Source organism: Mobula birostris, chromosome 25 (genome assembly GCF_030028105.1).
Source record: "Mobula birostris isolate sMobBir1 chromosome 25, sMobBir1.hap1, whole genome shotgun sequence".
NCBI lineage: Eukaryota > Metazoa > Chordata > Chondrichthyes > Myliobatiformes > Myliobatidae > Mobula > Mobula birostris.
The window spans coordinates 7,366,423-7,393,646 of record NC_092394.1 but is presented as its reverse complement, the minus strand read 5'-3'; the positions used below and the strand labels follow the sequence as shown (position 1 = coordinate 7,393,646).

At 39.2% G+C, this 27,224-nt stretch overlaps 1 protein-coding gene across 3 annotated transcripts in view; it reads left to right on the top strand.

Annotated features, from left to right (window-relative positions):
• med13a (mediator complex subunit 13a) overlaps positions 1 to 27,224 on the top strand; it is a 174,094-nt gene that overhangs the window by 5,636 nt on the left and 141,234 nt on the right. For 2 of the 3 annotated variants that reach the window (XM_072243538.1, XM_072243539.1), the window contains exon 2: positions 8,434 to 8,668. In XM_072243538.1, coding sequence (XP_072099639.1) covers positions 8,434 to 8,668 — 235 coding nt within the window. Of the gene's footprint in view, positions 1 to 8,433; positions 8,669 to 21,479; positions 21,662 to 27,224 lie in introns of those variants that run through there. The other variant, XM_072243540.1, reaches the window with a different exon arrangement.

Genomic DNA, 27,224 nt, shown 5'->3' with positions numbered 1-27,224 from the left:
GGTGTGGTATAATCAGGTTGATAAAGTTGCATGGCAAGGAGAAAATACTATATATTAAAATTTTCCATTTGTGAACTTATTTTTATTCTGCAATTAAGTTGCTCTTTCTGCTATAGTCAAACAATTTTAATGAGCTGGCATCTACATAGCACCTTTAACTTTGAAAATGCCCCAAAATTCTGCACAGAAGTGCAAGAAGAAATGGCTGAACTATGTGATTTTTGGATGGAATGCCAGAGTAGATGAATTGGTTATTTTAGAACAGTGATTTGGGGAAAGATGGTTTAACATAGATGAAGTTTTTATTTGTACTGATAACTTCTATCTGTGTTTATAAAGTTGGTGTTTGTATTCCTAGAAAGGCAGTGTGTTATCATTCCCTTTTGTCTCATTTTCATTTCTGTAAGTGACATGAAGCATGAGGTGCTGTTGCTTTTTAAAGCTAGTTGAGCAATATTAATAGAAAAATGTAATATACTGAAATGCCATAATGGTAACTTGTAGAACAAATTAATACGGCAACATTAATTCAGTATTGTATCTAAATTCAGTAGATCTTTGTATTCACAAGTCTGAAAATTAAATTTAAATTTTCAGTTCTTTGCAGTTGTTTGACATTTTCAAAAATACTTTTCTAGTTTTAGTATAATTCTTTGCCCAAAGGAGCCAGATATCTGCATTGTCTTAGAATTTCACTTTCAATAAAGTGACTCTTAGGAAATGTGTGGGGCAAGTATAATTGTTTTTTTTTATTTTCCCATGAAGTATGGTGTTGATTAGAATGAAGGCTCTGAGCAGGAAACTGAAGAATTGCAAGCATTGGCTAGGTTTGCTACTCTATGTACAACATTCTAGGGCCACATGCTGACTTTTTTAGATCCAAATTTTAAGTCTGTGTGAAAGGGTATTTCAGGAACAGTTAGGAGAACAGCTGTTGTTATGCTGAGATGGGCACAGTTATTCTGTGGCTGTATATACTTTCCTTGGGACTTGGCTGAAACCAGACTATGGTGATGGAAGTTCAGTTGAAGGTTCTGTAAGATGTATTTGAAAACCAAAACAAACAAAAAACTTCACCTTCTTGTATCCAGATTAATTAAAGAAATACTGATGGAGAGAGTTTCTGCCCTAGCAGTTTTTGTTTTTGACTGAACTTTCCATTTTAAATAAATTCTGTATTAAGACATCATGGAAGTCTTGCTGAAGCATGGTGTGCAAGCAGATTGTCAAGTTTTTTGGGAAGGAATCCAAGCATTTGGAAAATATTGTATGTGTGTTTCCTTATGTTTTCCAACTAAACTCAGCAATTGATTGTATGGAACAGCATGGAAACAGGCTCTGGCTAACCGAATCCAAGTCGCTGTTATACCAGTGTTCATGCTGTTGCTCCTATCTATGTTAATCCCATTTACCAACATTAGGTCCATAGCCTTCTGTGCCTTGGCAATCCAAGTACATGACTAGATGCTGTTTATATGTCACAAGTGTCTGCCTTCACCACCTCTTTGGCCATGCATTCCAGACTTTCAACTACCCTTTTGTGTAAGAAGAAAAAAAAAGTTGCTCTTAAGCTACATATCTCTGACCTTTAAACCCATGCCCTCTTGTATTGGACTCCTCCAGCTGGCAAAAAAAAGATTTTTACTGTCTATCCTATCCAACCACCTCATAAATTCTGTATCTATCTGGTTATCTCTCAGCCACCTCTGCTTCAGTGTCAGTAACTTTTTATTGGTGTTTTTTTGGGTGACATTTTAGACCATAACACACTTTCTTTGAACGATTGCTTGCTCAGGTATTATCTATGTGCAGTGCCTACAATAGTGAATTTTTAGGTTAACTAGGGAACTGAGATTTGCCTTGAATTTTAATTTTTTACCATTGCCTTAAACATAGATTAGAGGATCTAAAGTGATGTTTTGAATGGGGTCTCTGACATTTTGCTTTTCATGTGACAGTGATGGGAACAGATATTGGAGTGGCAGCTGGTGGGGTGGGACCTGGAGGAGGACAGCATCTTCGGTGAATTTGCTTTACAATGAGATTTGATGTTTATAGTCTAGGTTGTTTTGCTGTGAAATAATTCTACAGAGAGAAAAAAAAGTTAGCTTCATTATCCTGCCAAATGATGGATGTTTAGACTTGTATTGTGGAGCAGATGTGCTTGAGGAATGCTGTCCTCAGTTATACAGGAACCCTGATTGAGATGAATAAAGTAAATGGGGGAAGAAAAATAGTTTTCAATTTCAAAAACATTTTCAGAATGTGTACTTGGATAGCTATTGCTAATTGGTCACTATTTTGGTGGCTACTTCACAGATTCAGTATGCTCAATCCTATTCTGAAAAGAATTGAAGTTTAAAGATCAGTATGGCTTTGTTTGGATTAGCTTTATTTGCCTCTGCTGCAGTCTGGTGCAGTTGGAAAAGTATTTTTGATGTGTACATTCTGACATTTAGCTTTTAAGTTTATTGTCATCTGACTATACATATATACAACCAAATGAAAAACAGTGTTTCTCTGGAGCAGGGTGCACCCACAAAACGAAATATTATCACACACGACACAAAACAAAATATCACAAATAAGTTAATAGAATGTAATTCATTGTGCATATAGTGCGCAGCACAGGTAAACAATGGAAGTGCTAACTTTGGGTGTAATAGTAAACATGTCCCATATTATCCTCTTCGGTAAAAGATCCCGTGTTATCATTTGAAGAGCAGAGAAATGTGAACCGTTTAGTTTTTGATGCAGTGCATTTATTATGTAGTGAATGTATCCTCCATTACCATTGCTACAAGATTCTCTTAATTGCGTTGCTATTTTGGGACTTTGTGCCAGTTGACTGTTTCCTTGCTTCACCATGATGATTACACTTGAGCAAATTAAGTATTTTTGAAGTGTTTTGGGAGATTGTGGGGGGAAAAAAAAACAAATAAATATGATCTGGGCTTTGAATTGGCCTGATGCTTTAGTCTTTTTTTAAAACTGCCAAGAGGTTTTCTCATGGCCACTCATTTTGGATACAAAATTTTGTGTTGGAGAACGTTTCTTTTTATCGGTATTCATTTTAATCTGTAGGATTAGTACTTGGCTTAGATAAATGAAAATGTATTTGTCACACTGCCTGCAACTGAGTTGCATAAACGTAATCTAATAAGTGGAGCAATTTATTTAAAAATACGCCACCCACTACAGTTCATCTTTTCATTGATCCCTTCCAGGAGTATTTTGTTTTCAAACACTGTGTTCAACAAAAAACATATTTGGTCTACATTCATAAATTTGAAAAGTGATCTACCCATAAAACACAGAAAAACATAGCAGTAGATTAGATTCATTTAGTAAACAGCCTTCAGACAGGAACTTGTAACTAAAATACTGTGGTCTTTAATGTGTTGTCTTGCAATACAAAACATTTTAAAAGTAACTTCCTGTTTTCAAACTTTATCTGAAGCTTTGTTTAGAGGCAAGTGCACATAATTTTCTTTATATAGTTCTGGATTTTGACCAGAGTGTAAAGTCATTCATAATATAGTCTGGCACAGCACCCTGTGGTTGAATATCAGCCCAGCATTCCAGTTTAGTTGTACACAGACATAGAGTTCTCTGCTGTGCTTTTTTGGCTGTACAAATGCATTCCAAAGCAGTTAGAGAAGTTAGTATTAAACCTGCTGATTTACTTGCCACAGATGTCTATCTGTAGTAAAAGTATTACTGCAGAAGAGCGACTATTACAGTAAACTCTGAATTTTCTACTATTTTAATAGGTTAATAGAATAAGCTTGAGCAAAATATTATAAATGTTGGAAACCTGAGGAAACTCAAATGCATAGAATCAAGTGGATTTAGGAAGATGAAATATAAAATTAAAAACTAAAAATGTCTGATTTAAGCTTTGATGAAAGACCATGTTAGTTTGTCTTTAAGCTCAAGTTACCTTCCAGTTTTATAACTTTACAAGCAAAATCCTTGGGATAATTTGAAATTTTTCCACTTTCAACTCAATTGCCTGAGATATATTGCAACTTTCAGAGTTGTGCTTCGGTACTAATTAATATTTTCTTGAGCTAATTTTTCTGTAAAGTATATTTTCACTTGCATGTTGCTTACACAGTTGAGGAATCTGGAGATGTATTATTTTTTAAAATATGCTATAACATTTGGGATGGAAAGAAGTTCTGCTTTAGACTTGTGTTAATAGCATTTTTTTTCTTAAAAGGGGGTGTGGAGAAAAATAGGGCAGTGGTAAGTGAATTGCATGATATGTCTGTAATTAGAACTAAATTAACCTAAAGAGACTGGGGCCATAACTCTTTTAATGTCTTATGGATATAACTTGTAATTGGGTGTCTAATTTGTGACTAAAGCAGTCACTTTTGTTGTGGAGCTTGAAAAGCCACAGTAAGAAATAAAGCTAACCAGTTGCTAATCTGAACTCTGAACAGAAACTGCATTTGCCTGCATGATTTGACAAATTGTTTAAAAATGGATTCTGTATTCAATAGAGTTGCCTTTGTGGAATTGTGTACATTTATTAAACATATATTGGGTGGGAGTGTATTCACTTGTATTAAAAATATTGCAATTGATTCACTGTTGAATCAACTGGTTTCAGTTGAGTCAATCAGTTCTGACTTTTGAAGTCTTGAAAGCAGTTTAGTTCCTAGTTAATGGAGCAAGGATCAAATTATACTTGAAGACAATTTTCTGTGTATTGAATTTAGTATTGCATTACTTGAACCTGCATGTTCATGATCTTTTCAAAAGCAAAAGGTGTAAGCCATTTGGCACTTGCCCATTCATCGAATTTATGGCTAATATTTTTATTTCCAGTGCTGCTTTCCTGTACCAGGAACAACTTTGATTCCCTTATTATCTCCTATTTTTTAAAAAAAATATCATTGCTCTGACTTGAATACATTTAATGGTTAACCTCTGTAGCCGCCTTGAGTAGTGAATTACAAAGATTCATGGCGTCTGGTAGAATAAATTTCTTTATTTAGCCTAGATAGCTGGCCCCTTATTTTGAGACTGTTTCTCATTCTAAGTGCCTCAACCAAGAAAGTGACAGCTCTACATCTACACTTATTGAGCCCCTTAGAATTTTCTACATCTCGATGAGCTTGCCTCTCATTCCTCACACGTGACTGCACAGCCAAACACCTGGATAATCACTCTGTCAAGTTTGCCGATGACACAACAGTGGGACTCATCACCAACACAGATGGCCTATAGAGAGGAGGTGGAAGAGCTTGAGACTTGGTGTCAGGCAAATAACCTCTTTCTTAATGTAAATGGGATAAAGAAGGTTATTGACTTCAGGAAGACTCGCACCACTCACACCGCCCTTAACATTGGTGCCACAGCAAGCAGTTTCAAACTCCTGGAGTGTACAACTTACATCTTCCGTGGTTATAGAACACATCCTGCGCAGTCGGAAAGCTCACGAGCGCCTCTATCTTTCTGTGGACGCTGAAGGGAGCTGGACTGTACACATCTATACTCGTGCAGTAAAGAACATTCTAAAGGACTGCATCACTGCTTGGTATGGAAACTGCATTGCAGCAGACAGGAAGGCTCTACAATGGGTAGTCAAAACTGCCCAACGCATCACTGACACCAGCATTACACGCACACGCACACACGCTGCTGGAATAGTGCCAGTAAACACCCTGCTCATCTACTGATTGGCTTACTCCTATCAGGAAGGAGACTACATAGCATCCACCCCAGGACCACCAGACTCAAAAGCAGTTACTTTCCCTATGCAGTAAGATCGATTTAACACCTCCACCCACTAACCCATCCCACCACAACCCAAACCACCACAACTTTATTACTAACAAGAGAAAATCTGCATGAAGGATCTCAGCCTGAAACGTCGACTCTACTCCTTTTCCATAGATGCTCCGTGTCCTGTTGAGTTCCTCCAGCATTTTATGTGTTGCACAACATCATTATTTCCTGTCAGTCTCCTCATGTACAGACACTTGTGCATTGTGTCAATTTATGGACACAAAATCAATCTATGTATGTAAGTTATCTTGTGTATCTATATTGTTTCTTGTATTTATTCTTTACCTTTGCGCTGTATTGGATACAGAGTAACAATTACTTTTTCACCTTTACACTTGTATACAGGGAATGGCATTAAACGATCTTGATTCTTGATTGATTCTGAATCTTGAATATAGGCCTAGTCTGCTTGATCTCTCCTAATAAGGCAAAGCCACTACTAGAAAGTGGTCTGGGGAACCCTCCCTGCACTCCCTCTATCAGAAATCTTTTCTTGGGTGTGGAGACCAGCCCTGTACATTGTATTCCAGACGTGATCTTGCCAGAATCCCTTTTAATTGGAGCAACATGTCTCTACTCTTATACTCCATGTCTCTTGCAATAGTAGTTAATACATTGTCTTTTCAGCTACTGGTTGAAGCTGTATATTAACTTTGTGATTTTGTGTACAAGGGCACCCTGATCCCTCTGAACACCAGTGCCATTTAATATCTTGGCATTTAAAAAAATCTGCCCTTTAACTACAGTGGATGGCTTGGCATTTTTCTTTAATTATATTCCATTTGCCATGTCCCTTTGCTCGTACTAAATTTCATAATTCCAAGAAGGGAACTCTTTATCTACTGAATACAGAATCTATTTTAAAACAGTTTGTCAAATCATTCAACCACTTGGGTTTCTGTTCAGTGTTTACCTAAAGTCCTTTTGCTCCGCATATAGTGCACATTGCCTTGTGGCTTTATCATCAGCAGACCTACTGTATATAGTACATCTTGATTCCCTCTTCCAACTTACTGATTAAGATTAAACCAGAACCAATCCCTATGACACTCATTGCCTCCAGTCCAAAAATAACCAGTTTATGCTTAATCAGTCAACCTACATCAGCATATTACTCTCAGTACTCAAAGCCATGACTTTTAAATTGTTTGATAATCTGTTGTATGGCATAAATTAAAGGCTTTCAGAAGATCCAAATTCAGTACATCAGTTGTCTTACAAGTTTCACCTCAAAATTCCAATGGATTTGTCCACATCTGTGTCCCTTATCATAAATCATTTGACTCCAAGGGCCCTGTTTACCTCTTCTTTAATAATGGTAATGAAACTACCAGAACCTACTCGTGTCAAGTGCACTGGACTATAGTCCCTTGGATTTTTCTCTCCTTTTAAATTGTAGGGTTATATTTCCTATTTTATCCATTGGAAGTTGTTCCATGATTTATGGAATTTTGGAAGCTGACTGTCAGTGCATCTGCTGCCACCCCTGTTATCTTGGAAGTCAGACATTTGGTCTTAATGATTTATTATATGAATATTACCTTTCTTAACTAAAGCTCATTTCTTTGAGCTTATTTTATTCTAAAGATGTAGTCCTTTACAATTTCTGGGAAGTTTCTGTGGTTTGCTTAATTTCTCCATTCTCCAGCTGTAAGGTAACCGCATTTTTTTTTTATATATCTGAAGATGTTGCAGTCTGTTTCTCACTAACCTCTCATTCTGTTTTCCTTTTATCAATATCATCATCTCCTTTGATTCTGACATTTTCTCAGTACTCAAGCTTTCTGCTTTTATTGGCAATGATAGACCTTTTCCTTTGGTCTCGTACTGTCTTTAATTCTAACCATGACTGAACCACTTCTCCTGTTTTTTCCCTTAATGGAGATACATACTAATTTATACATTAATTCAGTTGTTAGTCTCTGCTTGTTTCTGTTTTTCTTGATATAGGTTACCAGTCTACCATAGTCAACATCTACTTTGTCACTTCGTAGTTTGTCTTTGATCAGATTAGATGCCCTGGTATCACATTAGTTAATTTTTTAATAATTACAGTTTATTGACTAACCTTTTATTTCCTTTTACTATTTTAATTGCTCTGCATTAAATTTTCCAGTAGCACGGGAGATCCCCTAGTAACCTGTTGAAGGCATTTTGCAGTTAGGTATTCAATAATCGCTTCTTTTTGATCATTGATTCACGGGGAAGGTGGGAATAATACGTCTGCTGTAATTGCAAAGTTTAGTGACTTCTTTGTGTCAATTTGTTGTCACACAGGAGGCTAAACCAAATTTTACATTAATTATGTGCAGTAGTGCACAGGTATTTGGTTATAGTGTATCTTTATCGCTTATTGTATGCTTTCACATTGAAGCCATTTTAGTGTTGTCCTGGATCACTTATGACTGATGGATTAATGGCTAAATGTGGAAAAATGTTTCTCTTTGGTCTTGCTGGTGAGAGGTAGTTGACACTACTAAAGCATAGACCTTTGACTAGAGATATGAATTAAATTCCTGTTGTCCTAGCTTCATATCAAATAACTTGCCATTTTGAAAGTTTGTTTTCATTATAGCACAAATGACTTTGATGCAATTAACAGTGGGGTAACACTTTTGTGTGTCTCTCTAGGCTGACCTACCTGGGATTAAATGGCGCCGTTATTCGTGGCAAGGTCCTGTTGGAACACCACTCGTCATCCCAGTGGCTGAAGATGATGCTATTCTTTGCAGTTTCAGCCGTTGCTTGAAGGCTAATGTACTTTGTGTCTGGCGAAGGGATATGACACCTGGCCACAGGGAGCTTTGGATTTTCTGGTGGGGCGAAGTTCCAAATTTTGCTGATCTCATTCATCATGAACTCAAAGGTGAGAATGAAAGTGGGCTGATTGTGACTTTTTAAAAAATATAATTTTTACGATCTGACACCTTGATCAAGGCTGCAGTTCTCTTGGTGTATAACACGATTGCTATATTGAGATATACAGTTGCTTCCATGGCTACACTCAGCAAATGACTGGGTAAGGTATGGGACAGAGGCTGAAGCAGAAATGAAAAACTGTAAAAATGTCATCAACATTTTCCCAAAATAGCTGGCTGTTCAGTAACAAGTGGTGAAATGTCATAAGATTACTTGGCTAGTTTGTTTCCCACTGTCTTAAAGGACTTTAAGGTTGTAAAGTAATGTGGTCTAATCCAACAATGGCCTCTAAAATGATTGCACCAGTACGGCTTTGTTCTTTTGTGTAACTTTCTGCAACAGTTCAGAGGTTGCAATCGCTTCATTCCAATGAGTTCTCAAGCACATTCTTCTCCCTTTTCATTGGTGTCAAGACAATTGAGTGCCATTATCTGAAATTTTACTCATTAGCCCTTTGTCTTACCACCACTTTTTGTGGCTCTTTTTAAAGGAAAGCTGGTGTTTTTTAAAAACATTTTGATGTACTGTATTTCAAAGTACAAGTGTTGTTTAAATATACTGCAAAAAAAGAATTGGGTGATCTTTATTAACTACAGGAACCAGATTTTGGTTTTCTTGCTCCATGCAAAGATGAGGTCAAAATTTTGCAAGATTTTAGAGTTGTGGTTATAGGGCCTTTGAGTTGTACAGCGCAGAAACACCAATCCCATTTATTCATGTTAGTTCTGTAGCCTGAGAGGTTAAAATATCCTTTCTAAACATCTCCCTCACTTTAAACCCGTGCCTCATGGCTTAAGAGACTTGCACCAAGGAATAAAGATTTTTTTTTCTACCTTCCATATCTATCCCCTCATAATTTTCTATACCTCCTATCAGGTCCTCTGGATCAGCTGGGTTTGCTTTCTCTGGAGGAGTCTTTCCTTAACTGAAATACTCCAATCTGAGGAATTTTCTGGTGAATCTTCTCTGCACCATTCGGTGCATTCACTTTTTAAAAATGGTGTGGCAACTTAAACTGTACACATTACATCAGGTGTGGCCTGATGTTTTAGGAAACTCTTAACATGAAATCCCAGCTCTTGTAAACTATGCCATAGCCAGTGAAAACAAGCATCTCATCTAACCTTCGCCGCCTTTCCACCTGTACTGCTACTTTTAGAGATATTCAAAGTTCAAAAATTTATTATAAATTTACATAGACGTCACCATATACAACCCTGAGATTCATTTTCTTGTGTGCATACACTATAAATCCAAGAAACACAATAGTCAATGAAAGACTGCAACCAACAACCTGTTGGGTGTAAAAGACGACAAACTCTGCAAATACAGAAAGAAGGGGAAAAAAAAGCAATAAATATTAAGAATGAGATGAAGAGGGTACAGTTTAGTGTTGGGGCAAGTGAAGTTGAGTGAAGTTATCCCCTTTGATTCAAGAGCCTGATGGTTGAGGGGTAATAACATTCCTGAATCTGGTAGTGTGTCCCCTGAGGCTCCACCTTCATAGTAACACCAGTGAGAAGGGAGCATGGACTCGGGGTCCTTGATGATGGATGCTACTTTCCTTTGACATTGCTTTATGTAGATGTGCTCAATGTGGGGAGGGCTCTACCTGTGATGGACTGTGCCATATCCTCTACTTCTCGTAGGATTTTCTGTTCAAGGGTATTGTTATTTCCATACCAGGCCGTGATGCAACCAGTTAGTATACTCTCCACCACACATCCATAGAAGTTTGTCAAGGTAGAGATGATGCTTTGCTTTCTTTGCTGGCTTGTGGACCTCTGTTGATTTCAGGAAGAGGAAACGATTAGCTACTTGGTTTTGTTGACATTGAGTATTTGCTGATTGTTGAGGCACCCCTCAGCTGGATGTTTAATCTCTCTCCTACATGCTGTTTTATCACCACCTTTGATTCTGCCAATGACAATGGTGTCATCAGCAAACTTAACTATGGCATTGGAGCTATACTTAGCCTCGCAGTCGTAAGTGTAAAGCAACTACAGAGTGGGGGCTAAGGCTCTCAGCATTGTATTGTACTTGTGCTAATGGAGATTGTGGAAGAGCTGTTGCCAATCCAAATTGACTATGGTCTGTAAGTGAGGAAATTGAGGATCCAGTTGCACAAGGAGCTATTGAGGCCAATGTCTTGAAGCTTATTGATTAGTTTTGAGGGTATAATATTATTGGATGCTGAGCTGTAGTTAATGAAGAGATTTCCTGATGTATGCATCTTTGCTGTTCAGATGTTCCAGGGTTGAGTGAAGAGCCATTGAAATGGCATTTGTGGACCTGTTGTGCCCGTAGGCAAAAATGGAGTGGATTCAAGTCACTTTTCAGGCAGGAATTGATGTGTTTTATCACCAACCTCTTGAGGCACATCATCACTGTGGATGTAATTGCTACTGGATGGTAGTCATTGAGGCAGATTACCATGTTCTTCTTGGACACCAGTATGATTGAAGCCTGCTTGAAGCAGGTGGATATGTCAGGCTGCTGAAGTGAGAGGTTAAAGATATCAGTAAACATTTTAGCCAGCTGATCAGCACAAGTTTTTAGTACTTGGCCAGGTATCCCATCTGGGCTGGATGCTTTCTGTGAGTTCACCCTCCTGAAGGATTCTCTCATGTCGACTTCAGAGACTGAAGTTACAGGGTCATTGGAGGCTGTGGGAGTCTGAAGGTTCCTGCATGTTTTGCTGGTCAAAGTGAGTATAGAAGTCATTGAGCTCATCTGGGAGCAAAGACTTGTCACCCATGTTACTTGGTTTCACTTTGTAAGAAATGATAGCATTCAAGCCCTGCTCCAGCTGTTGGATATCGTTTAGTGATTCAACTTTAGTCCAGAATTGTCACTTCAGACATGAGATGGCTTTCTGTAGATTGTACCTGGACCTCTTGTATCTTGGTTGTCAGACCTGAACGCCTCTGATCTGGCCTTCAGTAGATTGTGGATCTCATGGTTCATGCAGGGATTCTGGTTGGAGAAAGCAGAGATTTTGTGAGGAAACACTCTCTGACTGTTTTTATAAAGCCCATGACAACTGGTGTATTCATTCCAACTTTTCAAATCATTTAACAAAATGAATGTTAATAAATGGCTGACCTGTAGTTGACTTGCAGAGAATTTGAAATCCAGCAGGTCACAACTGATGACGATGAGCTCTGAAATTAATCAACAAGGTATCATGTGTTATTAGTTGGTGCTCTTGTAGCTAATAGTCCCACATTTGCTGAATTTGAATATTTTGACACTGTGCTCTTTAGTTCTGGATACTCCTACTATAGGAAACATCCTGTCCACATCCACCCAAAATAGCCCTTTCAACATTTGGTAGGTTTCAATGAGATCCCCTTGCATTCTTCCAAAACTGTTGACAATACTTCAAGTGCAGCCTAACTAATGTCTTATAAAGCTTCAGCATTATCTCCTTGTTTTTATATTCTATTCCCCTTGAAACAAATGGCAATATGGCATTTGCCTTTTTTACCACAGACTCAACCTGTAAATTAACCTTCTGGGAGTCTTGCACGAGGACTCAAGTCCCTCTGCACCTCTGACGTTTGAATTTTCTCCCCAATTTGATAATCTGCACTTTTACCAAAATGCATTATGATACATTTCCTAACACTGTATTACATCTGCCACTTTTTTTTGCCATTCTTCCAATTTGTCTAAGTCCTGCTGCAATGGCATTGCTTCCTTAGCACTACCTTCCCCTCCACCTATCTTCGTATGATCTGCAAATGTTGCCCCAAAGCCATCAATTCCATTATCTAAATCATTGACAGCATAATGTGAAAAGTCGCGGCCCCAATACTGACCCCTGAGGAAAACCACTAGTTACTGGTAGCCAACCAGAAAAGGCTGCTTTTATTCCCACTTGCTGCCTCATGCCTGTCAGCCGTTCTGCTATCCATGCTAGTATTTTTCCTGTAACGCCATAAGATTTTATCTTCTTAAGCAGCCTCATGTGGCACCTTATCAAACGCCTTCTGAAAATCCAAGTAAATGACATTCACTGCCTCCTTTGTCTGCCCTGCTTGTTACTTCCTCAAAGAACTAACAGATTTGTCAGGCAAGGTTTCCCTTTACAGATAACATGCTGACTTTGACTTATTTTATCTTTAGTCTATTAGTACCTTGAAACCTCATCCTTGATGATAGACTCCAACACTTTCCCAGCCACTGAGGTTAGGCTAACTGACATATAATTTCCTTTCTTTTGCCTTCCTCCCTCTTAAGGACTGGTAAAGAAAGATAGTTTCACTGCTGTTGGGTATGCAGATCCAGGATTTGTACCCAGCAATAATGTACAATTGGTGATGTATTTCCCATTCAGGATGGTGGCCTTGTGTATCTACTTGTTCTGCTTGATGGTAGAGATCACAGGTTTGAGAGATGCTTGTTAGCGTAGCCAAGAGAAGTAACTGCAGTGAGTGTAGTAAATGGGTAATTAAGACAGGCCATGCCTGCAGGACTGTCATCATACCCGAGGCTTCATTCTATCAGTCTGTCCATAGCTTTTGCAATTTCTCATCAATGGTGAACTCTCTGGATGTTGATATTGGGATCTGGGTAATGGAAATGCCTTTGAGTATCAAGGGTAAGTAGTTAGATTTTCTAGGTTGCCATTATCTGGTACTTTCATGGCCTGGGTGAGTATAATGATTTGTAGATGATATTGTGTGGGTAGTTAGGATTTAGTTTGACTTCCATTCTTTTATGGCTTCTGAGATGATTAAGGCCTTCAATGGATGAAGTGGAGGGCGTATTTACACAGATCTTGTGTACTTCAGAATCAGAATCGGTTTTATTATCACCAGCATGTGATGTGAAATTTGTTAACTTAGCAGCAGTAGTTCAATGCAATACATAATCTAGCAGAGAGAGAGAGAAAATATAATAATAGAGAATAAACAAACTAATTACGTGTATTGAATAGATTTTTAAAAATGTGCAAAAACAAATACTGTACATTTTAAAAAAAAGTGAGGTAGTGTCTAAAGCTTCAATGTCCATTTAGGAATCGGATGGCAGAGGGGAAGAAGCTGTCCCTGAATCACTGAGTGTGTGCCTTCAGGCTTCTGTACCTCCTACCTGATGGTAACAGTGAGAAAAGGGCATGCCCTGGGTGCTGGAGGCCCTTAATAATGGACGATGCCTTTCTGAGATGCTGCTCACTGAAGATGTCCTGGGTACTTTGTAGGCTAGTGCCCAAGATGGAGCTGACTAGATTTACAACCTTCTGCAGCTTCTTTCAGTCCGGTGTAGTAGCCTCTCCATACCAGACAGTGATGCAGCCTGTCAGAATGCTCTCCACGGTACAACTATAGAAGGTTTTGAGTGTATTTGTTGACATGCCAAATCTCTTCAAACTCCTAATAAAGTATAGCCACTATCTTGCCGCCTTTATGACTACATCGATATGTTGGGACCAGGTTAGATCCTCAGAGATCTTGACACTGAGGAATTTGAAGCTGCTCTCACTCTCTACTTCTGATGCCTGAGGATTGGTATGTGCTCCTTTGTCTTGTACCTCCTGAAGTCCACAATCAGCTCCTTCGTCTTACTGACGTTGAGTGCCAGGTTGTTGCTGCGGCACCATGCCACTAGTCGGCATATCTTACTCCTGTACACCCTCTCGTCACCATCTGAGATTCTGCCAACGAGGGTTGTATCGTCAGCAAATTTGTAGATGGTATTTGAGCTGTGCCTAGCCACACAGTCATGTGTATACAGAGAGCAGAGCAATGGGCTAAGCACACACCCCTGAGGTGCGCCAGTGTTGATCGTCAGTGAGGAGGATATGTTATCACCAATCCACACAGACTGTGGTCTTCGGGTTACGAAGTCGAGGATCCAATTGCAGAGGGAGGTACAGAGACCCAGGTTCTGAACTTCTCAATCAGGATTGTGGGAATGATGGTATTAAATGCTGAGCTATAGTTGATGAACAGCATCCTGACGTAGGTGTTTGTGTTGTCTAGGTCAGGGGTCCCCAGCCTTTTTAGCACCGCGGACTGGTTTAATATTGACAATATTCTTGTGGACTGGCCGACTTGGGGGGGGAGGGCGGTGGTTCAAGTTCAACAGTGCATGATAGTTAATGAGGAAAGGTGCAGCAGACTCTTATTGTTTCATATCGCCAAAACATGTGGTTTCCTCGTGGCCCGGTAGCACATCTTTGCAACCTGGTGGTTGGGGACCACTGGTCTAGGTGGTCTAAGGCCGTGTGGAGAGCCAGTGAGATTGCATCTGCTGTTGACCTATTGTGATGATAGGCAAATTGAAGTGGGTCCAGGTCCTTGCTGAGGCAGGAGTTCAGTCTAGTCATAATCAACCTCACAAAGCATTTCATCACTGTTGATATGAGTGCTACTGGTCAATAGTCATTAAGGCAGCCCACATTATTCTTCTTGGGCACTTGTATAATTGTTACCTTTTTGAAGCAAGTAAGAACTTCCGCCCATAGCAGTGAGAGGTTGAAAATGTCCCTGAATACTCCTGCTAATTGGTTGGCACAGGTTTACAGAGCCTTACCAGGTATTTCATTGGGATCTTCTGCCTTGTGAGGGTTTGCTGTCTTTAAAGGCAGTCTAACATCGACCTCTGAGACAGAGATCACAGGGTCATTGGGTGCAGCAGGGATCTTCACAGCTGTAGTTATAGACTTCAGATTTTCTGAGCAATCTGAAGTGCTCCTTCACTTAAGACATTTATGACTTGGGGGTTCTTGAGTCAGTGGGAGCGATGCATCTTCTTCCCTCAAGGAGGCCTTGTGTACTATTCCAGTTTCTGACCGATGTCTTCAAATAGTATGTTTCACAGCATATTGCTCGGCATGTGAATAACACGGCCTGCAAATAAAGTGTAATTGGATGCTGGTTTGAGAGAGGTACCGACATTTCTTTGCTTATTCTTTTGGTGGATTTGAAGAATTTTGTGGAGGCCATATCTGGTACCTTTTGAGGTGGCTGGTGTAGGTAGTCTATGTCTTGGAAGGATACAGGAAGGTGGGAACTATTGTTGCCTTGCAGACCTTTGGTTTGGCAAGACTAATGGTCTACAAGATAACAATAGTTCCCATATTCCTTCGCTGTTCTAAGACTAAAGTTTTTGTGTATAAGATTGAAAACGATTGAATTTAGTAATTCAAACGATATAGAAGGTGAGAGTTTTCAACAAAAAAAGTTTAAGGTAGTGTTCTGCAGGAGCAGTTGGGTTGAACGTGGGGCTCATGTTCCAATCACAGTGGTAAAGTAAATGAATGTTTAAGTTTATTTTTGGACTGGGCTTAATGGAGAATATTACATTGTGTACGAGATGGTTGAAGGGCTTTGGAAAGTCAGGTGATGAGTCACCTAGTGCATCTGAACTGCTAGTTGGTTTCCATATTGATGGGAGACTGTTTAAGGCTAATAACCAACCCTGATTTTCAACTTTATTGAATCTAGTTGTAGAATACACCTTCTGGTGCTACTTGGACATGTCTTCAGTGATGAACCCGAGGTCATAGGGTGTTTCGGGTCTATAAATCATCAGACAGCCTCGACCGGGCGACCCAGCCGGGGGTGATCAGCCCCCGACTTGTGTCCAAGTGGCGCACTAATCCACCACAGCCACCGCGAGGCCTTTTCAGCAGCCTCCAGAATGTTCTTGATGGCTCTTCTGCACTGCAGTCCTTTAACTCCAAGGAGTTTTCTAAGTATAGTTTCATTATGAAGAACAGAAAAAAAATACAGATTTGGATAGGGGAAACGTAGCAAATATGCATTACATTAATGTCAAAAAATTACTGTTCGAGGACAAATACTCAAGTTGAGTAACATCTGCAAACAGTTTTGCTTCTGAAGAGTCACTGGATTTTTAAGTAGGGAAATTATTAAATTATGTGGGAAGGGGCAAGCAGTGTTGGAGAGAACAAAATGCAGTTGCAATTGCTGAAAATCTGAAATTGATTGGTGCCAAAGTGGGTTGATCAAGTGGGGTTTGTGGAGGGTGGGGTGATGGGAAAACCATTTCGAGGTGAGAGTGAATGATCTTGCAATCTTTCAGGCTGCAAAGATTAAGATTTGTTATAGTGGAGATATTACAAATAAAGTGGGTGCCTGTGGCGTGTATTTTCATGGTCTTCTGCTTCTGTAGACCAACCATTTCAAAGTTTGATATGTTAATCTTAGTGTTATTCAACATTTGCTCTATAACCTTGCATCTCCTAATGAGTGTGTTTCAATTTTTATTTAAAAAAATATATTTAGTACTGTTTGCATCAACTTCTCTCAGCACTGTTTTTAAACTGTGACTTCATTGGATTGTATTTATCTTGCAGCAAGCATTGCTGAGGTCAAATCCAATGGAATTGAATCGCACAAGTGAAACACTGAAGTTAATTTTATCTCAATTCCAAAATTGATATCGTGGAAATACTGTATCTAGTTTTGCTGTAGTTAATTGTACAATGTAATCAAATGTGGACCTTTGTAAAAATAAGTCTTGGATAAAGGAGAACATAAATGGCTTTTTAAGTGGTATTCCATAAGTAACTTTCAGAGGTGCTACATTTTTATCTCTAATGATCTGAAAAACAAAACTGCAAATTTGAAATTCCAAAATGACATGATTAAGCAGCATGTCTGAGGGGAGGCAAAATTAACAAGTTGGGTTAATGAACTTCTGCAATTTAAATTCTGATGAAAGGTTCTCGCTGTGTAACCCTCTGAATATTTCCAGCATTTCCTAAATTTCTTATGGAATCTACAGTCAACCTATTTTGTTTTCTTCAGTTCTGTAATGCCAAAATGTGGCTTGGGCATTTATTTGCAAGGTTGTTCATGATTTAAACCCGCTGTTAACTGGAGGTTAGATGGGGCAATAAAGGAAAGTGATGGAAGGTGTCATTGATTAATCTGTTTCAGTATCCTTTATCTGAAATGCTTGGGACTGGAAGTGTTTTGGATTTCAGATTTTTAGGAGGATGTTAGAATATATAATGAGTTAGCATAACATTGCCATCATTTCCACCCCTGAATTTATGTGCTATCAGTAAGCAGTCTGTTGTACACTTGTTCATCACATGTACTTAACAGTAAAAATTATTACATACCATTAATTTTAATAAAAATATACTGCGTGCAGAATAACAAAAGAAGCACAGCAGCATCAGGAGAAGAATTATCAGAATCAGCTGTTGAACAACAAATAACGGCAGATTTTTAGTCTCCACTTGTGGCGTGTTTTGATTTAAAAAGTTACCATACACTGTATCTGTGTTTAGTTCTTTTAGGTATTAAAAAACAATCAGCATTGTAAACTTGTTCTGGTGCTAGATTTTCGTGATCAGCAGATGCTTTAAAAATTTAATTTTGTGCCTTTTTTTTAAAAAGTTATGCAAGCAGCCTGCTGAATATTCACAATTGCCTTCAATTTTCAGTTTGTCAAATAGATCTTGTTTCATCAGCATACTATTAAGACCATAAGATATAGGCAGAATTAGGCCATTTCATCATGGCTGATCCATTTTTCGTCTCAGCCCCAATCCACTGTCTTCTCTCCATATCCATTCATTCCCTGAGCAATCAAGAATCTATCAACCTCTGCCCTAAATATACATACAAGATTTGGCCTTCACAGATTCTGGCTAAAGAAATTCCTCCTCATCTCCATTCTAAAAGGATGCCCTCCTATTCTGAGGCTGTGTCCTCTGGTCTTAGACTCTCCCACGATGGAAGACATCTTTTCCATATCCACTCTATCAAGGCCTTTCACCTTTCGTTAGGCTTCGATGAAGTCACCCCTCATTCTTCTGAATTCTACTAACTACAGGCCCAGAGCCATCAAACGCTCTTCATATGACAAGCCATTCAATCCTGGAATTATTTTCGTGAACCTCCTTTGAGCCCTCTACAGTTTGTCTTTCTAAGATAAGAGAGTCAACTGCTCACAATATTCCAAGTGAGGCCTCACCAGTGCTTTAAAACGTCTCAACATTACATCCTTGCTTTTATATTCGGTCCTCTTGAAATGAATGCTAACATTGCATTTTCCTTCCTCACCACAGCCTCAACCTGCAAATTAACCTTTTAGGAAATCCTGCACAAGTACTTCCAAGTCCCTTTGCCCCTCAAATTTTTGTATTCTCTCCAATTAGAAAATAATCAACCCTCATTTCTTCTATCAAAGTCCACTTCCTGACACTGTATTCCATCTGCCACTTCTTTGTCCATTCTCCTAATCAGTCTTGAGTTCTACTGTAACCTCTCTATTTTCACAAAACTACCTGCTGCTCCACTGATCTTCATATTGTCTGCAAACTTTGCAACAAAGCTATCAATTCCATTCTCCAAATCATTGACATATAACAATAAAAGAATTGGTCCTGACACAGTCAACTAGTCAATGGCGCCAGTCAGAAAAGGCTTCCTTTATTCTCACTTTGTCTCCTACCAATCCTTTATCCTTGCTAAACTCTTTCCTGTAATACCATGGGCTCGTAACATGTTAAGCAGCTTCATGTGTGGCACCTTGTCAAAGGCCTTCCGAAAATCCAAGAACACAACTTCAACTGATTCCCCTTTGTCTATCCTACTTGTTGGACTTCTTTGGAAAAAATAACAAATTTGTCAGGCAAGATTTTCCCTTGAGGAAACCATGCTGACTATGGCCTATTTTATCATGTGCATCCAAGTACCTTGAGACCTCACCCTCAACTCCAACATCTTCCCAACCACTGAGATCCAACTAACTGGCCTATAAATCTTTCTTATAAATCTTCTTGTAATTTTCCAGTCTTCCAGAACCATTCCAGAATCTAGTGATTCTTGAAAGATCATTGCTAATCCCTCCATAATCTCCACAGCTACCTCTTTTCAGAATCCTGGTGTTTACACCATTTGGAGACTGCAAGTTCAGGTGACTTGTCTACCTTCAGACCTTTCAGTTTACCAATAAACTCTAGTAATGGTAACTTCACACACTTCATGACCACTGACACCTGGAGCTTCCACCATACTGCTAGTGTCTTCCACAGTTAAATGATATATGTTCACTCTGAGGCTGATGAATCCATTCTTTCAATATACTGTCCACATTTTTTTTGCCTTGTGCAGCGTTTTTCTATTTTACATTAATTTCTGTTAATTGCATGTGTGAAGTCACTTCTCTTAGCTGTCTGTGGTGTGCAGAGACCTACTCATTGCCTGGGTACCTTTCCAGCACCTTGTGGAAATTTCCTTTTTGTAACATCATGTCAGCGCTCGAAAAAATTTCACAGTTTGGAAGTTTTAGGATTTTGGATGGGTGCTCAGCTTGTACAATCAAGTGGTGCCTTTTCACTAATGTTCACCATCGACAGAGCTCCCTGCATTTACTTACCTAGACTCTCTGACACTACCTATCAGACCTATGATCTTTGCACCGAAAAGAGCAAGATATTTGGGTATATAAAGACACCACCTAATACGAGGTGCACACACTTTTGATCTGGATGGTGACCTAGCCACAATTCTTTTCAAAATCCTGGAACTCTATCCAGTTATACTGTGGAAAATGGAGTGCAGTAGTTTGAGGTTGGCTGGTTAACAGTACTTCCAAAGTCTATTGAGATGACACTGAATTTAATATGGTTAACATGTAGGATTACCTTGATGGCCTTTCATTTAGTTCTGATCCTTAAAGATTCTCTCACAGCGTGGGTGAAAGGAGTTTGGTAGATTGTGCTCCAAATAGGAAGAGGCATTTAGGAATGCTGCTTGCTATTAGGTAGTGACATTTGACCTTTGTCCATTTGGAAGGCATTCGAAGTATCTGAATGAGGCCAATGTTGGAGAGCATCAAGTTTAGGCATGAAGGATTGGGGCTGAAATTTATTGAAGAATCTAGGAAATTATAAGAAAATAAAAGAAGTAGAATGGGGTCTGATGCAGTAATTACGCTTGGAATGAGGTACCTACCTGCTTTAAGTAGGTTGCAATCATACCGGTACCTAAGAAGAGTGTGGTAACCTGCCTCAGTGACTATTGTACAGTGGCATTAACATCCACAGTGAAATGCTTTGAGAGATTGGTAATGAAACATATCAGCTCCTGCCTGAGAAGTGACTTGGATCTGCTCCATTTAGCCTACCAGCACAACAGGTCCACAGAAGATGCCATTAGCTCTTCACTCAACCCTGGGACATCTGTTCAGCAAAGATGCATACATCAGGATACTCTTTATTGACTACAGCCTGGCATTCAATATTATCATCCTCTTAAAATTAACCATAAGCTTCAAAATCTTGACCTCAATACCACCTTGTGCAATTGGATTCTCAATTTCCTCACTTCTCAGTCTAGGTTGGCAACATGTCCACAATCTCCATCAGCATGGTGCACTACAAGGCTGTGTGCTTAGTCTCCTAGTCTACTTGGTTCGTACTTAATGGCAGTGTGGCTAAGCACAGTTCCAGTGCCATATTCAAGTTTGCTGACTTCACCACTGTTGTCCAAATCAAAGGTGGTGATGAATTAGCATGGGGGGGCGGGGGGAAGAGATTGAAACTCTGGCTGAGTGTTGCCACAGCAACAACCTCTTGCTCTGTGTAAGTAAGATCAAGGAACTGCCTATTGACCTGAGGAAACCGGAGATCACTGAGCCAGTCCTCATTGGTGGGGATCAAAGGTGGAGAGGGTCAGCACCTTTAATTTCTCGGTGTTATAATTTCAGAGGACCTGTCCTGGGCCCAGCATGCAAGTGCAATTATGAAGAAAGCACAGCAGCGTCTCTACTTCCTCTGGAGTTTGTGAAGATTTGGCATGACATCTAATACTTTGAAAACCTCCTATAGATGTGTGGTGGAAAGTATATTGACTGGTTCCATTCGCGGTCTGGAAAGGAAACACCAGTGCCCTTGAATGGAAAATTCTACAAAAAGAAATGGATACGACCCAGTCCATCACAGGTAAAGCCCTCTCCTCCAGTGGGCACGTCTACATGGAGCACTGTCACAGGAAAGCAACATCTGTCATCGTGGACCCCCTCCACACAGGTCATGCGCTCTTCTCACTTTTCCCATCAGGAAGAAGGTATAGGAGCTTCAAGACTCTCACTACCAGGTTCAGGAAGTTATCCTTCAATCACCAGGCTCTTGAACCAGCGTGGATAACTTCATTCATCTTCACTTCCCCAGCACTGAATGGTTCCCACAACCTTGGTGACAGGAGCTCTTCATCTCATGTTCTCAATATTTATTGCTAGTTATTTTTTTTCTTTTGTTTTGTGTTTGCACAGTTTGTCTTTTGCACATTGGTTGGTTGTCTGCCCTGTTGGGTGTGGCCTTTTCTTTCTTTGATTCCATTTTGTTTCTTGGATTTACTGAGTGCCCTCAAGAAAACTAATCTCAGAGTTGTGTATGGTGACACGTATGTAATTTGATAATAAATTTACTTGAGCAATGATTTTTCTTCTCACCCATTCCCACTGATTTCTAAGCATTTGGTGAGATAGTTGGTCAGATGAATTTCAGAGGGTGTGCCTCCCTCTCCTTCACCATTCCCCATCCCCTTTACCCCCTCTCACCTTATCTCCTGGCCTGCCCATCGCCTCCCTTTGGTGGTGTTCCCCCTTTTCTTCCATCGCCTTCTGTCCCCTCCTATTAAAACTCCCACTTCTCTAGCCCCGTATTGCTTTCACCAGTCAACTTCCCAGTTCTTTACTTCACCTCTCCCCCTCCTGGGACTTGTTACCTTGTGTTTCTCCCTTCCCATATCCTACCTTTTAACTCTACTCCTCATCTTTTTTCCACCAGTCCTGCTGAAGGGTCTCAGCCCAAAGTATCGACTATACTTTTTTTTTCCTTTATGCTACCTGGCCTGCCGAGTTCCTCCAGCATTTTGTGTGTGTTGCTTAGATTTCCAGCATCATCAAATTTTCTCTTGCTGTAACTTTGTTGGATGTGGCATTTGGGCAGTCTATAACATTAATCGCAGGGCAAATTTGTGGTGGTGGTGGGGAGCCACGAGACAAAGCATTTTGAAATGTATTAAGAATGTGTTGAAATTCTGTTAAATAAATGTGAAGTAATGTACTTTATTTTAGAAAGTATCCTATTAAGCTTATATTAATATAACCTTAAATATTTCCATTATCTGCTAATTACCATTTAAAGCTAGTTTAGGGCTTTTTAAAAAAAAATATCAAAATGTTTCCCAATTTCCTAACATTGAATTTTGCCATTTTAAGCACTTCTACATTACACCTGAGTTGGATGAGTGATTTTTCCAGAGGTGACTTTTTAGACTGTATGACAATAGTAGCAATCATTGCAACTGCAGCCATAAAATTGTGTATTTTGCTGATGCAGGTGTGGAATTTGACAATTTAAAACTTTCATTATTTTATTCTCTGTAAATTCAATGCTACAGGTCTAACGTTAAAATTGATTCAAAAATGCCTTTTAACTTCTATTGCTGCGCAGCTAGTAGAGAAGCTACCTCACAGCTGCAGTAATCTGTGTTCAATCCTGAGCTCAGTGCTCTGTGTGTGTGTCGTTTTTCTTATCTTTCATTTCTTTCTCTTTTTTCCTTCCTTTCCTCCCTCCATGGAGAATAAAACAGTATAAAAGGGCACTTTGACATGAACTTGATAAGCTGAAGTTATGGTAATATGACTTGCTGATTCCAGTGGTTCTTAAACATCTTAATAGCATTTTAGGTGGTGGCCTTTGAAACGGTGAAAGTAAATCCAGGCCTGTGTTTTGTGGTCTTGGAGAGCCAAAGGGCTGACAACTTGGCAACAGTTCTTTAAATTACCATGGACCCTAATTCTGTGCACTTTGGTAGCATAGTAGTTAGTGTGATATTTATGGTTCAGGGCTTTCCGGAGTTCGGAGCTCAATTACGTAGCAGTCTGTAAGGAGTTTGTAATGTTCACCCTGTGAACCATGTGGATTTCTTTGGGTGCTTCAGTTTCTCCCACAGTCTAAAGATGTACTGGTTAGTAGGTTAATTCGTCATTGTAAATTGTCCTGTGATTAGACTAGCGTTGAATAGATGACTTGCTGAGCAGTGCTGCTAGTTGGGCAGGGATGGCCTGTTCCGCGCTTTAAATAAAATAGTTAAGTTTTAAACTTTTATGTTCATTAGTGGAAGTAATATTTTCAATATTAAGTACTCTGCTTCATTTGCCAGACTTTCAGTATTGTTGTAAGAAATCATGCTTGAACATTGATTCACTTGCATGTTAGCTCCTATATGTATTTTGTGCTTTGCATGAAATGAAGATTGAATAATTTTAGGCAGTGAATACATGAAGTATTGTATGTAATTATTAAGCTTTCTAAGCATAAGGTTATGATTTGTTGATTTTCATCATTCTCTGTATATCCATGTGTGAAAAGCATCACTTGCTGAGCTGAAATCGGGCAACATTAATTAGCAGTGTGCAGTTGTGCAATGCTATTAGATGGACTTTGGGGAATAGAGGAATGCATTTGCTCTGCTTAATGACCACTGATATAAGCATCCTGTGCATTATAAACTGTTGGTCAAAATTAATTGGAGTATTTGTTGCAAGTACTACAGTAATCACTGCAAAATTTTTTATTACTTTGAAATACAATGGGCAATTTTCATTTTTTTTAATTGGTCTGTAAAATTGGAAACTAGAATTTATCTGCTGGGTTGAATCTTGAGTAAATTTTTGTCAGATGTAACATCGAAAATGGATCTCTTGAAGATGATAGAATGTAGTTCTCTTGAATCTTGAGGCTAATTATGTTCTAGTTAGCTGACTTAAATTTGGAATTAATCTACAAAGGATTTTAAAACCATAACCATTCTGTAAACCTTGTATGGATAGTTATGACAGAAGGAGGCTAGACAGGCCTGTTGAGTCTACTGACAAAACAACAATCTAATGTTTTTCTCTTTTTTATTTTGCAGTATCCTTTCCAGTGGTGTGTCTTCCATTGGCTAATTCTCCCAAATTTTAGTTTAAGTGTATAACTTCACTTGATTAGCAAAAAGCTGAGGAGTCAGATGTATCATTGTCTCGGTGCTTAGCTGCTGGAATGATGTTGAGTGGGAGTCTGTGTTTCATGCCTAATTCAGATACTAGCTTGACAGCAAGAAAGTGAGTAAGATCTAGCCTAGTGTACTAGGTAATGACTCTTCATTATGACGTATGAACTCTTGAGTATTTCCAGCATTTCCCCATCTCATTTCAGATCTTCAGCATCTGCTGTATTTCCCTTTTTTTGCTCTACTTTGAAGCTTAATCAGTTAAAATCATGCATTGGAGGTGTAAACAGCATGGTATGTGGTTGTTCAGATTTTCCAGCTTGGCAGCTGTCATAAGTTTGCTGGCTTGGTTAACTGAACTGTGCTGTAATGGGGAATCAGAATGCTCTTTCAACAATTTTTCTACAATTTCCTGTTTAATGTGGATGTCTCATTATCTTTAAATAGATCATTAGGTGGGAAGTGCATTTGCACATCTACAGTGGCATGCAAAAGTTTGGGCACTCCGGTCAAAATTTGTGTTACTGTGAATAGCTAAGTGAGTAAAAGATGACCTGATTTCCAAAAGGCATAAAGTTAAGGATGACACATTTCTTTAATATTTTAAGCAAAATTACTTTTATTTCCAACTTTTACAGTTTCAAAATAACAAAAAAGGAAAAGGACCCGAAGCAAAAGTTTGGGCGCCCTGCATGGTCAGTACTTAGTAACACCCCCTTTGGCAAGTATCGCAGCTTGTAAACGCTTTCTGTAACCAGCTAAGAGTCTTTCAATTCTTGTTTGGGGGATTTTTGCTCATTCTTCCTTGCAAAAGGCTTCTAGTTCTGTGAGATTCTTAGGCCGTCTTGCATGCACTGCTCTTTTGAGGTCTATCCACAGATTTTCGATGACGTTTAGGTCGGAGGACTGTGAGGGCCATGGCAAAACCTTCAGCTTGCACCTCTTGAGGTAGTCCACTGTGGATCTTGAGGTGTGTTTAGGATCATTATCCTGTTGTAGAAGCCATCTTCTTTTCATCTTCAGCTTTTTTTACAGACGGTGTGATGGTTGCTTCCAGAATTTGCTGATATTTAATTGAATTCATTCTTCCCTCTACCAGTGAAATGTTTCCCGTGCTACTGGCTGCAACACAAGCCCAAAGCATGCTCGATCCACACTTGTGCTTAACAGTTGGAGAGGTGTTCTTTTCAAAATTCTGCACCCTTTTTTCTCCAAGCATACCTTTGCTCATTGTGGCCAAAAAGTTCTATTTTAACTTCATCAGTCCACAGGACTTGTTTCCAAAATGCATCAGGCTTGTTTAGGTGTTCCTTTGCAAACTTCTGACGCAGAATTTTGTGGTTAGGACACAGGAAAGGTTTTCTTCTGATGACTCCTCCATGAAGGTCATACTTGTGCAGGTGTCACTGCACAGTAGAACAGTGCACCGCCACTCCAGAGTGTGTTAAATCTTCCTGAAGGTCTTTTGCAGTCAAACGGGGGTTTTGATTTGCCTTTCTAGCAATCCTATGAGCAGTTCCCTCAGAAAGTTTTCTTGGTCTTCCAGACCTCATCTTGACCTCCACCGTTCCTGTTAACTGCCATTTCTTAATTACATTACGAACTGAGGAAACGGCTACCTGAAAACACTCTGCTATCTTCTTATAGCCTTCTGCTTTGTGGGCATCACTTATTTTAATTTTCAGAGTGTTTGGCAGCTGCTTAGAGGAGCCCATGGCTGCTGATTGTTGGGACAAGGTTTGAGGAGTCAGGGTATTTATAAAGCTTTGAAATTTGCATGACCTGGCCTTTCCTAATGATGACAGTGAACAAGCTATAGCCCTAACAAGCTAATTAAGGTCTAAGACCTTGGTAAAAGTTATCTGAGAGTTCAAATCTCTTGGGGTGCCCAAACGTTTGCATGGTGCTCCTTTCCTTTTTTTTCACTCTAAAATTGTACAAAACAAAAATAAAACACTAATCTTGCTTAAAATGTTGAAGAGAATGTTTCATCTTTAACTTTATGACTTTTGAAGATCAGTTCATCTTCTACTCACTTAGCTATTCACAGTAACAGAAATTTTGACCAGGAGTGCCCAAACTTTAGCATGCCACTGTATATTGCACACCTAGTATATTTTTTTTGGGTCTTGGGTGGACAGTGGTTGCTGGTGTTTAGTAGCTACAAGTAATGTATCTGATCACACATGCTGCCAGGAAGTGACATATCCAGTTGCAAGGTTCAAATCTGCTACAGTGTTATATGTGAGCGTTTGTCCTTTTAACTGGCTATGGAATGATGCCTTACAGCAATTGTTTCATGCCTCAAATTCAGTATTAGTTATTTGGTATCTATGATATTGCAGTTGGAAGGCCATGTGTCACCCTCCTTAATAACCTCGATATTGTTAAATATCTTTTTGTCAACAGCTTGTTCAGGTTTTTTGTTGAATCTGGTAAAAGTTGTGACTTGTTGCTTCATCAACTTCAATCATTTTAAGTAAAGTTGTACTCTACTGTAGCCGG